General features: G+C 41.6%; 1 protein-coding gene across 8 annotated transcripts in view; it reads left to right on the top strand.

Annotated features, from left to right (window-relative positions):
* PFKP (phosphofructokinase, platelet) overlaps nt 1–15792 on the top strand; it is a 395018-nt gene that overhangs the window by 297873 nt on the left and 81353 nt on the right. For 3 of the 8 annotated variants that reach the window (XM_061587944.1, XM_061587945.1, XM_061587940.1), the window contains exon 1: nt 14940–15502. The exons of 1 other annotated variant lie outside the window; for it this stretch is intronic. In XM_061587944.1, the coding sequence (XP_061443928.1) occupies nt 15494–15502 (9 nt within the window). In that variant the 5' untranslated portion in view covers nt 14940–15493. Of the gene's footprint in view, nt 1–14938; nt 15503–15616; nt 15640–15792 lie in introns of those variants that run through there. 4 more of the 8 variants (XM_061587948.1, XM_061587947.1, XM_061587939.1 and 1 more) reach the window with 3 other exon arrangements.

Raw genomic sequence — 15792 nt, 5'->3', positions numbered from 1 at the left:
TAAAGAGATTTAAATCCCACTTTTTGGTTCCTAAAATGAAACTCTCAAGGCAGATTCATAGTAGAGCCTTGAACAAGCCTTACAGTTAAACAAAAAACAACCATTGGGTCAAGTACAATGTCTACAAAAATTATAGGGATATCATATGCAGCAGGAAATGGAGCAGGAAACGGCAGTGCAAATGTAACGTAGGCTGAACATTATTGAATCCTTGCTTAAATTAATTTACTGTACTGGGAAGTAAACTTAGTGAAGAGGGGAATCCAAACCAGTGTAAGACAAGATCTAAATATTGTCCAAATCATTAGACATACCTTTAGATTCATAATCTGAGAAACATTTATTGGAGTTATACTTCAATATTAAGAACTGCCCCTTCTGTCATCCATATCCCATAATGATATTCTATAATTCAACCAGGAACTTGGTGCTATTACTACAGCAAGTTGGTGAATATGTGAAATGTGTTATAGCCAGATAGTGCTCTGAGAGGTTATTACAGCTCAGCCACTGAGTTGAAGCTGTGGAGTGATAATGGTAAGTACAGACCAAGCAGATGCGGAACTCTAAATACTGAATTAGTTTTATCTCAAAATACTTATTCTGAATGACAGTAGTGAAATGATAGGACAGACTTCTATTTAAAGGGCAGAGGGCTGTTTGTCTCCCCCACCCCCATGCACTCCCTTTTTATTACATGGTTTTTGACCTTGCTCAGATACAGTGAGCTGATAACATTCAGGCCCCAGCAGCAGCGAGTCTAACCGGATATTAATATATATAGCTATAAAAAAACCAGAAGCCACAACTGTGTCTCAATCCAGGATCATGGCAATATTAGTTTTAAGTGCTTTCCTTTATGATTATGTATAATTAAACATGGCAACCTTGGCTGGTGCCACTTTTTATGATTCTGAGATCATTCTTCCACTGCAAATCATTACTTTAGACATTGTTCTTGAGAAGTGTTCGTCTTAATGTGTCCCCATTATGAACTTACCAGGCCTTGTGTAGTCCTTTCCCCTCACATACACTGTGTAGAAACCAAATCGGTATATATGCCCTTGTTTTGCCCTGGTGCTATTTTGTGGATCACCCAGCTCTCCTACATCCCATACATCCATGCCACATCACCTCTCTCCATCCTGACAGAGCTACTACACATGCTACGCACAAATAAACTAGTTTCACCCTTCACCATCTCCACCCATCACATTACCCCACTCCATTCATTACTTGGGACTAGGGTTGCCAGGTTCAGGGCCTGAGACTGATCCTGTATCTTCAGGAGAAGAGAAAGTCAGCCAAGTGCAGGTGTTCTTGCAACACTGTAATGGGAAAAACCACAAGGTAGAATTCTCCCTTCCCCCTGCACAACTTTTAAAGATACAGAAGACCTCTTGGTTGCCAGAACTTAGAAGCCATGGGTTTTAATTGCATTAATTAATTTAAATAGATTTAAATTAAACATAAAAAGAATCCAAACTAGAAGATAAATTAGCCAATAGAAAGTGGCTCAGTAAAAAACTGTCCTGAAACGTTTTCCTCTCTTGAGATTTCAAAGGAAATGTTGGACTGCACATTGGGACCCATCCAACTCTAGTGTTCTTTATATTTATAAGCAACACATTCTTCAGTCCAGTAAACATATTATACAAGGATTTTTTCCCTAACAGAGAATTTCTGCTATCTCAGGCTGACCGCTCTTATATAAGCACCTCTTTTCCAATCCACTCACCAGGTTGATGGGCCAATTTCCCCTCCCCCCAAGTATCATGCATCTTATAAAAAGAAAGTATTGTCACACACATTTTGTTCTTTGATTTGCAGAAAAACAAAACACTTTTCCTCTGCTTATTTTGAATTATTGCAGCCTAGAGTTATTACTTTCCTTCATAGTTTTTAAATTTTAATTTAAACTAAAAGCCAAAATCCATTTGTTGTGCAAATCTAAACCTCTCACAGCTACAATTCTCGGTTATCTGTCTTTTAAGTTTACTTGGTGGGCAGTAGTGTAGTGACCAATTCAGAAGTGCAGGGTCCCTTCATGATAGTCACACCATACCCCCACATAGCATTGGACAGGCAGGAAGACCAATTCCCTCCTCCCTCCATTTCAGACCATTTGCGATTATTCCTCGCCAGCAGAAATATCTCAGCAAATACTAATACAACCTGTGCTTTTTAGCAACACCTTCTCCAATTTATTCAAGAGCAGACTTTTGAAACTTGCCCCTTACTTTTCCCCCTTCTGGTTATTTAAGCCTGTCGTATAAATACAAATTTATTACTTAATTATACCTAGAAGTCACAAGTTATATTTAACAGCACTTTCTTGCCAATTTTCTCTCTTTTCAGATTTGTGTTTTATTAATCTGGAGCTTGATTCCTTACTTCTGTTAGGTCCAAACCCAACACACAAGCCGTCACTGTTTACCCCAGCTCACATCCACCTGGGAAGGGTGCGGAGTTGAGTGCAATTACCCGCTATCAGAGATCAAATAAGCACAACACAATTCCTTTGCAAAGGGGAACCCGATACTTACAAGCCAAAGGCCGTTCAGAATGGGAACCCCGTTTATTGATAGGTCAGAGAATATATAGCCTTTCCCCGAAGGTTACAATATTGGGGAGCAGCGTCATACACTACAAAGAAGCATTTGATTGTCACTATAACCTAAAGATATGCAAAAGGAGGTGAAGGGGTGCAGAGGAAGAACCAGAGCTTGGAAAAGTTACTTTTTTGAACTACAACTCCCATCAGCCCCAGCCAGCATGGCCACTGGATTGGGCTGATGGGCGTTGTAGTTCAAAAAAGTAACTTTTCCAAGCTCTGGGAAGAACATAAGTGGAAACATCAGAATATCTTTCAGACTATGGGTCTGCATATTTCGCATGTCCTTGAGATAAGCGCTGTGCAACTAGAAACAAAAAAAGATACAGAGAAGGGGCCCCAGCTGCAACCGGGCGCCCCTTAAGTGGCGACAGACTTAATATTGCTAGACTTGCATTTCAAAGGTTTACATGTCAAGGTTTGTAGGGCAATAGGGAAACTTTAACATTTCTTTTCATGTTATACTTTGCAACTATATGTGAGGTAATAAGCTTGAATACGACACAGGACTCAAGGAGAAAGGGAGGTTTCCAGCTTAAACCGGCTTTTATTATGCGAGCCACTGGAATGTAGGAAAGGGGTCAGGTCACCAGGAAATAAACTGTTGTTTTATATCGCAAATCATTCAGAGGCCTTTTGGTTTTGATATTTGCACTGTTTGTGTTAACATAAACAGAATATAAGGCAAAACTATACTGTTTTAAGTCAATTCAATTTTTTTAACCTAACACTTCCTTATCCCAAGGGAGTGTTTATTTTTAATTAAATTCAACCACCATTTTTTCCACTCTCAAGGAGTGGATCAAGAAGTCTAAGACAGCTGCAGAGCGGCCTTGTTCTCACATCAGAATAAACTCTAGGTAACTGCTGTGAGCACAATGACTTGGGTTTTTTGCTTTTCCCTTCTAGCACATAGCAGAAAGGAACAAGGGCCCAATCTCACCCACAGGTTTTTTTTAGTCGTCAGAGAATTGTAATGCTGACCTACTCCCATTCTGCATGCTGGATGAAGTACCTTCAGATACTGTTTGAAGGCTTCCCATGGGCATCTGGTTGGTCACTGTGAGAACAGGATGCAGGACTAAAAGGGCCACTGGCCTGATCCAGCAGACTCTTCTTATGTTCTGTGCCGTGGAAGGGAGTAGCCCACTGAAGCTAAGGGAGGTTGCTTCCTGCCTTTGTAAAGGAGATAAAAGTTTCTCCAAAGAAGTCCACTCCAGCCTCCTGCAAAAAGGACAAATAAGGATGCCAACTTTTTAATCTGCCTGTTGTAACTATTCCTGTAACACTAACAGCAGCTTGATGGGCAGACAATTAGCAGGTGATCATCTCCATGCATGATCACCTGCTGATTAATCTCCATCAAGCTGCAGTCAAAGCACACGAGAAGGCCAGGCTAAGTCCCTTTCCACCCCAAAATCTGGTAATCATAATTACAAAAGGGCGAGATATACATTGAATTAATAAATAAACACATACCTACATAATAAAAGGGCTCCATGTTCCCTCCCCCAAACTGTTACCAGAATATATTTTAGTCCAAATGAACCAAATGAATTTCAAATAAGATATTGATGCTTTTGCTGTGCTAGTGTTTATGTGACACCTTCCCCACACTTCCTTTACAAAGTTCTGGGTTCGTAAGCAATGGGCAGAACAATCCTACCCACAGTCCCCAAACCACACTAAAGGAGTTTTCTAGTTTGTTTATTTGACACCTTAATTCCTCTTGGTGTGAGGACGGGCCAATTATTATTACTTGTTTTTTACATGTATGTCCCACCTTTTCTCCAAGGTGCTCTTCCCATTTTATCCTCACAATGACCCTGTGAGGTAGGTTAGGCTGAGAGACAATGACTATCCAGCAAGTTTCATGGCGGAGCAGAGTTTGAATCCTGGCCTTCTAGGTCCCCATCCAACACTCTAACCACTACACCATACTCTGTGTTTGTTCAGAACATGAACGAAGTACACATATAACCTACATGACAAATAAATACAGCAGAGTAAATTAAAACAATGATAGCCCCTCACAGGAGACTTGCTGACCCCACCAGGTCAACCACTAGGCTTGCTGCAAGAGGGCTTCCTAAAGGCGAGGTAGAGGGTTCTGCAAACTCCCTAGGTATACAGGAAAAAATGTTTCTGAAACAAACAAAAAGAATAATTCTTCCACCATCACCTCACACAAAACCTCTCCTGATGAGGGTTGCACATGAGTGATACTCAGAATTGAGCATTAGAAACAGGTTTATTTTTATTTTACTTTTTAAAAAGCCTCTGAGAAGGGATGAAAAGAGGGACAGGGGAAGGATTGGCAGTTGATGACAGTTGGTCTGAGAAGGGGAAAAAAACCCATAGCTACTGTTGGAAACTGTTGTGGACTTTTGCTATGAAAAAAGAAGGTCCCAGGTTGAATATAGCAGCAACGCGATGTCAGAAAGTAAGTCCATGGTGGTGGTGGGGAATAATTGAATGAGGGAACGAGGACAACATGAGAAAAACAAGCAAAGATGAAGCAGTAGTGCACATTAAGGGAGAAAGAAGGGGAAGAAAGTGGGGCATGGGCAGTTTGAACAATTAGTTCAGTTACTGGCCACTAAGAATATCTGGGGAGCCGTCAATATTTCTAAAACAGATCAAAGTGATAATTGAGTACATTCCCAAAATTATACCCAAAACAACAACCATTTAAATTTATTACCTGTCCTTCACCATAAAGTCCCAGAGCAGATTGCAACCAATTAAAACACTATTTATTATTTACTTATTACATTTATATCCTGCCTTTCCTCCAAGGAGGTCAAGATGGCATACATTGTTCTGTCCTTTCCCCATTTGATCCTCACAACAACCCAGTGAATCAGATGAGGCTGAGAAACAGTCACTGGCCCATGGTCACCCCGTCAGTCTCATGGCTGAGTAGGGATTTGAACTCTGGTCTCCCAGGTCCTAGTCTGACATGCTAACCACTACCATCACTGGGAATATTAAAAACAGTTTAAAATAAATTAGTCACAAGAATAGGGCAGGTCCAAGGTAGAAATCATATACTGAATAACTGTCAGCTCTTCACTGAGACAGCAGTGTCGGTGGGGGTACAGGCAGGGCTGGAGATTCCTTGGTAATTGCCAGGCCGTAAGTCCTCAGCCGGCAGCTTGGCTATAAATCTGCCAGGCTAGCAAGGAGGAAGCAAGATAAGGGCAGAGGCCGTTCAAAGCTTGCGTGCCAAGCCAGAAATCCAGAAAAGACATCAGTGAAGGTCCAGGTCTAGTTTGCCGAGAGATCAGTCCAAGTCAAGATTCAGGGGATAGGAAGACACACAGTGCTCACACCTAACGTTGTAGTCAGCAACAAGCTGAAGCCAAGGTTTGACTTTTAAGGAGCAGGTTTGCCAGCAGGTGTGAGCCATCAGCATTTTGGCCTTAAGTGGACAGACCTACCCCTCTTCTGCCTCACCTTCTGTTGTCTACATTCTGCAGGTGAGGGGGGAGTATCCTGTTCACTGTCTGTGTATGGCTGAAGGGCTTCAGCTGTGTCTGGGGTGCTCTGCAGCTGAGGGGGAGAAGGAGCTGGGTTCTCAGGAGTTTCCTCCGTTTCTCCTTCTGGGTCTGCTGCTGTTACTCCCGAGTCATCCTCGTCTGATGAGTCCTCTGACGGGGCCATGACAATAACAGGGCCGGGATTAACTGTGGCACTCCAGAAGTTGTTGGACTCCAACTCCCATCAGCCCCAGTAAGCATGACCAGCAGCCAGGGATGATGGGAGTTGTAGTCTAACACCACATGGGAGGGCCAGGCTTTCCCGTTACTATTGTATAGTGAAGGGAGTAAAAGGAAACACTGCAGGAGAAATCTATAAGCAGCCCACAAATCATAAACAGAGTTATTTTCATTAAAAATAGAGGGGCGCCTGGACAAACACAACAATCAGGGGAAACCAAGATAAAGTTCACCTGAAGACACCAGGCCCTAACAACAGTCCAAAGCAGGGTGACATAAAAATGATACACTGAGGGATGAAAAAAGGAACATTTCTAAATAGAAGGGGAGAGGGACTGAAACTGTCTCACTAAAAGCAAATAGTCATACAGAAACTTTGTACAATAGATTGTTAATGGAGGGAATTAGAGTTGCTCATATCCAGAAAGCAGAAGTATAAAAAGGGCGGGGAAATGCCAAAAGCAAAGAAGGGAGGAAGTCCAAGTCATGTCAAGGGTGGAAGCAAGGTGAAAGATCCAGTTAATTACAGAAAAGAGAATAAAGGAAAAAATAAAAGGAAAATGGGTGGGGTGTGTGGAGTTGAATGAAAGGATATTCACTGAGCAGCGATGAATACAGGGAAATACATAGTGTGCTACGTATTGCAGTTATTCTTTTACATGTTAAAAAGAACCCAGAGCCCTTCAGAGTGCCATACTCTCAATTTCAATGCAAGCAAATGTTTGTTAAACCAAACATTTCAGCATAAAGGGTGATAACGAAATGTCATTGTTCCTTCAATAGTATCCCCTCAATCAGGGGTAGCCAACGAGGTGCCCTCTCAGTGTTTTGGACTACAACTTCCATCATCCCTGAGCATTAGCATGCTGGCTAGGGCTGATGAGGCAGTAGTCCAAAACATCTTGAGAGACTACATTGGCAACCCTGCCCTAATTTTTTTACAAAATGCTAACAGATGAGGCAGGCAATAATATACAGCTTTTCCAAGAGAATATTCAGGACTATAACTACATACTTCCTTCTGTTTCTTCGGGAGTCAAAAATTCCACCTGGGCATGGACTATAGTGTCTTTGAATATGGGAAACAGTGTATCATGACATAAAAATATACAGTATAACTTTAAAAAAAGAATATGGGGAAATAAGGGCCTTAGTTCAGAGGGAGAATACATACTTTGCATGAAGAAGTTCCCAGGTAAAATCACTGTCATCTTAGAGCTGGGAAACAGCCCTCTGTAACTCTGGACAGTCCTTGCCAAATGAGCAGAGCTTGGAAAAGTTACTTTTTTTGAAGTACAACTCCCATCAGCCCAATCCAGTGGCCATGCTGGCTGGGGCTGATGGGAGTTGTAGTTCAAAAAAGTAACTTTTCCAAGCTCTGCAAATGAGTGCAGACAATGTTGAGCAAGATGGTCTAAAGCAGATTTCTAAGAACACATAAAGAAGCATATGATGAAGGGGAAGGATCATAGCTCAATGGCAGAGCATCTTCCTTGCATGCAGCAAGCCCCAAATTCGATCCCTGGCATCTGGTAGGGCTGGGAGAGACCCTTCAGAGCCGCTGCCAGTCAGTATAGACAATACTGAGCTAGATGGACCAATGGTCTGTATAAGGCAGCTTCCTATGTTCCTATGATTCTGTAATTGCCATTGACTTTAATGTCAGAGCAGGCACATATTCTTTGTGCTTGTGTCTTCCTTGATAGAGAAATGTGAAAGAGAGATAACAAATCGTTCAAAAATCAATATCCAGTTAGGTCCTGCTAACTCTGAGGTACTCTTTTGCTGTTTCCCTCACGTGACTGGATTCAGCCATTCACCAAAGGTTCACAGTAGAGGCAGTGTAGAAGGTATATAAGACTGCTTCTGGCCTACGGCCTACTGCCTACTGCGGTCCACAACATACCCTCCCACTGATCAGCAGAGCAGCAGGAAGATGGGGGGGGGGGAATTCCAGATAAAGATTAATATTTTTTGCAGTCCAAGAGGCACATTCTGTACACTTCTGACCAAGAGACAGAAAATAAAGGCATGTTTCTTGGAGACTATGCATACTCACCAGAAAACGTACATCGTGGCTGGAGAATGTACAAAATGCATTAGCGATACATACGTTCTCCAAGGCCTGTTGGGGATTATGCATAATGACCAGAGAATGTAGAAAATTCAGACAATATATGCACATTTCCCAAGGCCTGTTGGAGATTGTTTATTGCCTGTGAAATGTGCACAGTTCCCTCTTCATGGAAGGATTATGTGCACATTCTCCATGAGGCCTGGTGAATGTGCACAATAGCTAGTTATTATGCACATGAACTGTTCAGCATACATTCCCCTTAATATCCATATGCTTGCATTTACCTTTATGCTCACTAGAAACAATATGGATCTTGTCCCCTTCCCCCACTAACATCTTCCAGAGACTCATCAGAAGGGGTCTGAAATCTGAAGAATGATGCCTCTTGCAGTTTGAAATGTTTTGAAAGAAAGGCACCCAAAATCCCCTCCAAAGACAAAGTATGGACCAAACAGGAACAACAAATTATCAGGATAGGTACCAGAAAATAAAGTCTGTCCCTAGTAATCAGTGATGCTTGGAATATATGCTCCTTCTGCTTCCCTCAGTTGCTGCATTCAGCAATTTTCCAAGGAAAGGAAGGAGTTTTCATCTTCACTGAATTCCCATTGTTTCTTCTATGATAATTCCACATCTACGACAAGGGTGGCTAACCTGTGGCCTTTCAGATGTTTTTGGACTCCAACTACCATTAGCTCCAGCTATGGGAGCTAGTATGGCCAATGGTCAGGGATGATGGGAGCTGCAGTCCAAGCACATCTGAATGGTCATAGATTCTCCATTCCTGCTCTATGGAATGCTTAGCCACCGAATGGAGAAATGTTAGGTTCCACTTAGTTTGCAGTTTTTATTTTTAAAGCATGGGATACATATGCACAAACATTATGCCATTAAGCACAGGCACACATAGGACATCCTCCGCAGACAGTCCACCAAAACAGCCTGATAACACTACCCCCAACTGCATGGCATCCTATACGAAGACAATATTGGCTGGGAAAGCAGACTTAACTGGGAAAGCGTAACAAACACAAGGTAACAAAGGAAAACTAGTCCTCTATCAATGCAAAGGGGCCACAGATAGAGTAAAAGCTTGAATGGCAGCTAAGAGGATAGGTGGCTGAGTAGTTTGTACAAAAGTGCAAACAGAAGAGGGGCGACATCTATTTTTTTGCTAGAATATGGCATCACGCTGCCTGGCTCTGATCCTAAACAAGTTTTCGTGTGTGCGATCTCGATTGAAGTTGGTAAGACTTCCAAGTAAACATGATTGTACTGTAACAGGTACAGCGGCATGAGGCCACTTGATAGAACTCTATGTTCTCATCCCAAAATCTGAGGGAAAATGTGCGGGATAAGATACAGACTTCAATCTACTAATATGGATAAATTCCTCATATTTCATTGGGATATCACAAGGGGAGGGGCAGTGGGTTAGAGGACTCTCATAAAACATGTGAATCAGCCTGCAGATATAACCACAGATAGCACTGCAGCAAGTTTGGTATTCATGTCCTAAACTCATTGAAATCACTGGGTTTAAGTTTAAGTGTGTCTAAGGATCATAGCCACATACTTCAAAGTAAGTGTGACTTCTAAATAAACACAAAAGGCCATTAGTATGTTGTCTAGATGTTTTCATTTTTTCTGCTTGTACCAGTAATTGCTATATTTAATTAGGACTATTTAATATAATATAATATATATTATATTATATATAATATATAATATAACAAAGGACAAGTACGAGTAGCGCTGTGACTAATGACGCAGCTGGGTCAAAGCCAAAAGAAAGCCCAGAGGCTGATGCGCACAGATGCGAAAGGAGAGTCCGGAGTTGTACGACGCACACAATAGGAACATGGAATGTGAGAAGCATGAACCAGGGAAAGTTAGAAATTGTCAAGCAAGAAATGGAGCATATCAACATTACAATACTTGGCGTGAGTGAATTAAAATGGACGGGAATGGGACATTTTCAATCAGGCAACTACAAAATATTTTATGCAGGAAATGAGAAATCAAGAAGAAACAGGGTTACTTTAATAGTGAGAAGTGATGTAGCAAATGCAATTAGGAGCTACAATGCAAGGTCTGAGCGAGTGATATCAATGAGATTAAATGGGAAACCTATTAACATAACCATCTTCCAAGTCTACGCTCCAACATCAAACGCAGAAGAAGAAGAATTGGAGAGATTTTACGCAAAGTACAGGAGGAAATTGATCACACACCAAAACAAGATATGCTGATAATCATGGGGGACTGGAATGCAAAAGTAGGGAACAGAGAAGAACTAGGAATTGTGGGGAAATGGGGCTTAGGTGACAGAAATGAAGCAGGAGACTTATTGAATTCTGTGAAGCCAATGATTTGTTTCTTGCCAACACATTTTTTGAGCAACCAAAAAGATGACTGTACACATGGACATCACCAGATGGTCGATATAGGGATCAAATTGATTATATACAGGCATACCCTGCTTTAACGTACGCAATGTACTTAAAGTGAAGCAATGTACTTAAGGTGTACTGCACTGCAGTCGCCACTAGATGGCAGTGGCATCATGCCATTAAAGTCCGTTATTGTGAAGCGTGTACGTTAAAGTGGGGTATGGTGGAGTATGGAGCATGTACTTTATAGCGAGGCAACTTTAAGTGAAGCGACTTTAAGCGGGGTATGCCTGTAATTGGGAGCAGAAGATGGAGAAGTTCCATACTTTCTGCAAAAACAAGACCAGGAACAGACTGCGGTACAGATCATGAACTGATCGTATCAAAAATCAGAGTAAAGCTAAAGAAGAACAACAAAGCACTCATAATGCCAAAATACAATTTAAATAACATCTCAGAAGAATATAAAGGTCAAATAAGGAACAGGTTTAATGCTTTAAACTTAGTTAACAGAGAACCAGAAGAACTATGGACTGAAGTCAGGGACATTATCAGGGAAGAATGCAAAAAGACAATACCTCTTGAAAGACCTCAATGGATGACTGAAGAAACTCTTAAAATGGTTAAAGAGAGAAGGAAAGCAAAAGCAAAAGGAGATAGAAACACGGTCAGAACCCTAAATGCAACTATACAACGACTAGTATGTAGGGACAAAGAAAACTATTACAATAGTTATTGTATAGAAATAGAAAAGGACAACAAAATGGGAAGAACAAGAGCCCTATTCCAGAAGATTAGAGAAATGAAAGGGAAATTTAAACCACGAGTAGGGATATTGAATAATCAACAGGGAAACACACTGACTGACTGAGATGAAATAAAAGGAAGATGGAAGCAATACACTGAAGAACTCTATAAAAGAGATGACAGGATGACAGATTCATTCACAGAAGAACCATATGATGAAGAATCAGAAATTTTAGAATGTGAGGTGAAAGCTGCTCTTAAAATTCTTGGAAGAAACAAATCACCAGGAATAGACGGCATACTAATGGAGTTGCTACAAGCTACTGAGACTGAATCAGTCCAAATTTTGACAAAAATTTGTCAAGAAATATGGAAAACTAAACAATGGCTCACAGACTGGAAGCATTCAATATATATCCTAATTCCAAAGAAAGCGGATCCCGGAGAATGCAGTAATTACCGAACTATTGCCTTAATATCCCATGCAAGTAAAGTAATGCTCAAGATTCTACAACAAAGGCTCTTACCATATATGGAGCGAGAAATGCCAGACGTCCAAGCTGGATTTAGAAAGGGAAGAGGTACCAGAGATCATATCGCAAACATACGTTGGATAATGGAACGGACCAAGGAATTTCCGAAGAAAATCACCCTGTGCTTTATAGACTACAGCAAAGCATTTGACTGTGTAGATCATGAAAAACTATGGAATGCTTTAAAAGAAATGGGGGTGTGACAGCATCTGATTGTCCTGATGCGCAACCTATACTCTGGACAAGACGCTACTGTAAGGACAGAATATGGAGAAACCAATTGGTTCCCCATCTGAAAGGGTGTGAGACAGGGTTGTATTTTATCACCCTATTTGTTTAATCTGTATGCAGAACATATCATACGGAAAGCGGGATTGGACCAAGATGAAGGAGGTGTGAAAATTGGAGGGAGAAACATCAATAATTTAAGATATGCAGACGATACCATACTCTTAGCAGAAACCAGTAATGATCTGAAATGAATGCTGATGAAAGTGAAAGTGGAAAGCACAAAAGCAGGACTACAGCTGAATGTCAAAAAGACTAAAATAATGACAACAGAAGATTTATGTAACTTTAAAGTTGACAACGAGGACATTGAACTTGTCAAGGATTATCAATACCTCGGCACAGTCATTAACCAAAATGGAGACAATAGTCAAGAAATTAGAAGAAGGCTAGGACTGGGAAGGGCAGCTATGAGAGAACTAGAAAAGGTCCTCAAATGCAAAGATGTATCACTGAACACCAAAGTCAGGATCATTCAGACCATGGTATTCCCGATCTCTATGTATGGATGTGAAAGTTGGACAGTGAAAAAGGCGGATAAGAGAAAAATCAACTCATTTGAAAGTGGTGCTGGAGAAGAGCTTTGCGGATACCATGGACTGCGAAAACGACAAATAATTGGGTGTTAGAACAAATTAAACCAGAACTGTCACTAGAAGCTAAAATGATTAAACTGAGGTTATCATACTTTGGACACATCATGAGAAGACATGATTCACTAGAAAATACAATAATGCTGGGGAAAACTGCAGGGAGTAGAAAAAGAGGAAGGCCAAACAAGAGATGGATTGATTCCATAAAGGAAGCCACAGACCTGAAATTACAAGATCTGAACAGGGTGGTTCACGACAGATGCTCTTGGAGGTCGCTGATTCCTAGGGTCGCCATAAGTTGTAATCGGCTTGAAGGCACATAACAACAACAATATAATTAAATAATTATCACTTCTTCAGTGAAATAACTTTGCTGTAAACAAGAAGCAATAGAGATCTTTTCCCTTAATACAAAGTGGGATTGTTAGGCAAAACATAATAAAAGAAAAACAACCTAAATTCATTCTAGGGAAGAAAGCTTTTCCTGACTTGGTTATTGTACAGCAGGGTTACACAGCTACATTTCATGCTCTTTTGTGTGCATGATCCAAGTAGAATTTAATTAGATTTACAAACTAAAATCCTATTATATAAACTTCTGTTAAACCCACTGCCACGATCAGAGAGTTCAGGTTGGCAATAAACACTGTTTTGCTGCTTCTTAGGCTCAGTTTTTCGTTTTGGTTGCCAGTTTTTGAGCCAGCCCCTGTAACTTCCTTTAACCTATGTAAAATAGATAATGTGGATGGCTGGAGGTGCAATTGACCTTGGAGTTGATGGGTCTCGGTAATGTAGGATTTCCTCTGATAGTTCAGGAACACAATTTGAGGGCACTCTGGACACTTCAGTTCTCATGGTATCTCAGGTGCCAGTCATAGCCAGAAATGTATTTTATCAGCTGAAGCTAGTTTGCCATTTCTGACCATTCTTAGAAAGGGGTGACCTTACAACATAATGAATGCCCTGCAGTCTCCAGGCTGGACTACTCTAATGTGCTGGGATCGTCTTTGATGACTGTTCTGAAATTTCAGTTACTTCAAAATGCTTCATCCTGCTTATTAGTGGCAATGTTTTGCTAGTAAGAGATGTACAATTTGTTTCCAAGCACAATTCAAAAGGAAAATTGTAACCTTTAAGGCCCTAAATGGTATTGCATTGGTCCAGAATGTCCTGCATGTGTCACCTTTGTTGAAAGTGTGACTGATGATTCCAAGAAGTCTTCCCCAAACAGGCCCCAGCTTGGGTTTTATTTTCAAAAGGTTGGGTTGCTGCTGTTTTAATTGAGAAAACTGTTTTAATGTGTCTTTTGTGGGTGAGACCTGCTGACTAGCTAGATTGTATATATCTTGTTAACTTGCTCTGCTGTTTCTGACTTTAATGACACAGGATAAGTTGATTCTTTGGGCATTTAAATTTATGTTGGATTTTTGTTGTTGTTTATTGTTAGCCATCCCAAAGAATCCTATTAGTCATGTTGGCTCACTGCAATTTGAAGGTGTTAAGGCCTAATCTTTCTGTCATCAGTTGGCTACCTTTTCCCCCTAGCCCTTTTCAGTATATTTATTTACTTATTTAGGATACCTATATATAATTTCACAGCTTTAAGAGGCCCCCAGAGAGGCTTACAAAATATTTTCACAATAAAAATCCACTGAAGTCTAGTATAAGGAAAAGAACTACAGACCACAAAAGCATGTGCCATAATACATTTATTAGTATGTAATATGCAACAGAATTGTTTTTTTTTTTTTTGCTGAAACAGACCAACACTGCTACCTTTCTGGAAATTGCTACTTCTAAAAAAAATGCATAGGATGCTGCCTTCTCTCCGATTTCCATCCATTATTCTCCTTTCCACTCCACCTAAGCACCTTTTCCCTTCTAGCCCAACATCACTCACAACCTAACCCAGCCTTGCAAGATACGCCCTTGCCAGCTCCTTCCCATTGGCTCTTTCTTCCTGCCTGTCAAAGTGCCGAAAAGCGGCTTTCTCAAGGGAGAAGGCGTGGCTAATGCGGCTTTGCGTAGAGATGTCACAGGGAAGGAAGAGTCTAGTGTACCCGTAGCGACTGCAGAAGGGAAACGCGGTGGTTGGTTGCTTGGGCCGGCAGGGCTGGAAACAGCGTCGCTCTGCCTGGTTTAATTTTCCCTCATTTCTTTCTCTCCCCTCTCCCACCCATGCTTTAGAAAGGAACCAAATATTTTACTCCGTAAAAATACAAAGTTTACGTGTACAGTCAGTACATAACCCTGCAGCCCAGGGTTCCGTCCAGCATCACCCAGGGACTTCACGCTCTCCCTCGCCGAAGGAAGAAGCAAGAGCTCCCTCGCCCAAAGAAGGAGCAACAGCCAAGGAAAGCGCAGCACCTCCGCAATCATCCCTTTCACCCAGGGAAAGGGACAAAGCAGGGCTTAATCTACCTTCGCGCAGCCGCATCCCTTCCACCGACAGCATGCCGGACAAGAAGTTCTTCGAGAATCTCTCAGGAAAAGGGAAAGCCATCGGAGTGTTGACCAGCGGCGGCGATGCTCAAGGTAATGAAGTCTCCCATCGGGGGTGGCGAGGGAAGGCGGTGAGCCCCAGAGAGCCCTCTAATTGCGAGATGCCTCTAGGGGGCGGCAGAAGGAGTCTGGGCCGACCTGGAAGGGCTTCCGTGGTTCAGCATACCCAAGTATGGCTCTAGGGAGAGTATTGAAAAAGAACCCAGAAGGATTCCATATGGGTTGGGCCCCCTAAGAAGCCATAGGGTAGTAGACTTAAGATGGCTGGACAAGGAAGCAGGGGGTATTCCTAGGCAGCGGTAGGAAACAAAGACTGGAAGGCT

The sequence above is a fragment of the Rhineura floridana genome, chromosome 10, assembly GCF_030035675.1.
Source record: "Rhineura floridana isolate rRhiFlo1 chromosome 10, rRhiFlo1.hap2, whole genome shotgun sequence".
In the NCBI taxonomy this organism is placed as follows: domain Eukaryota; kingdom Metazoa; phylum Chordata; class Lepidosauria; order Squamata; family Rhineuridae; genus Rhineura; species Rhineura floridana.
The sequence above is the reverse complement of the archived record's forward strand: the minus strand, read 5'-3'. Positions and strand labels throughout refer to the sequence as shown.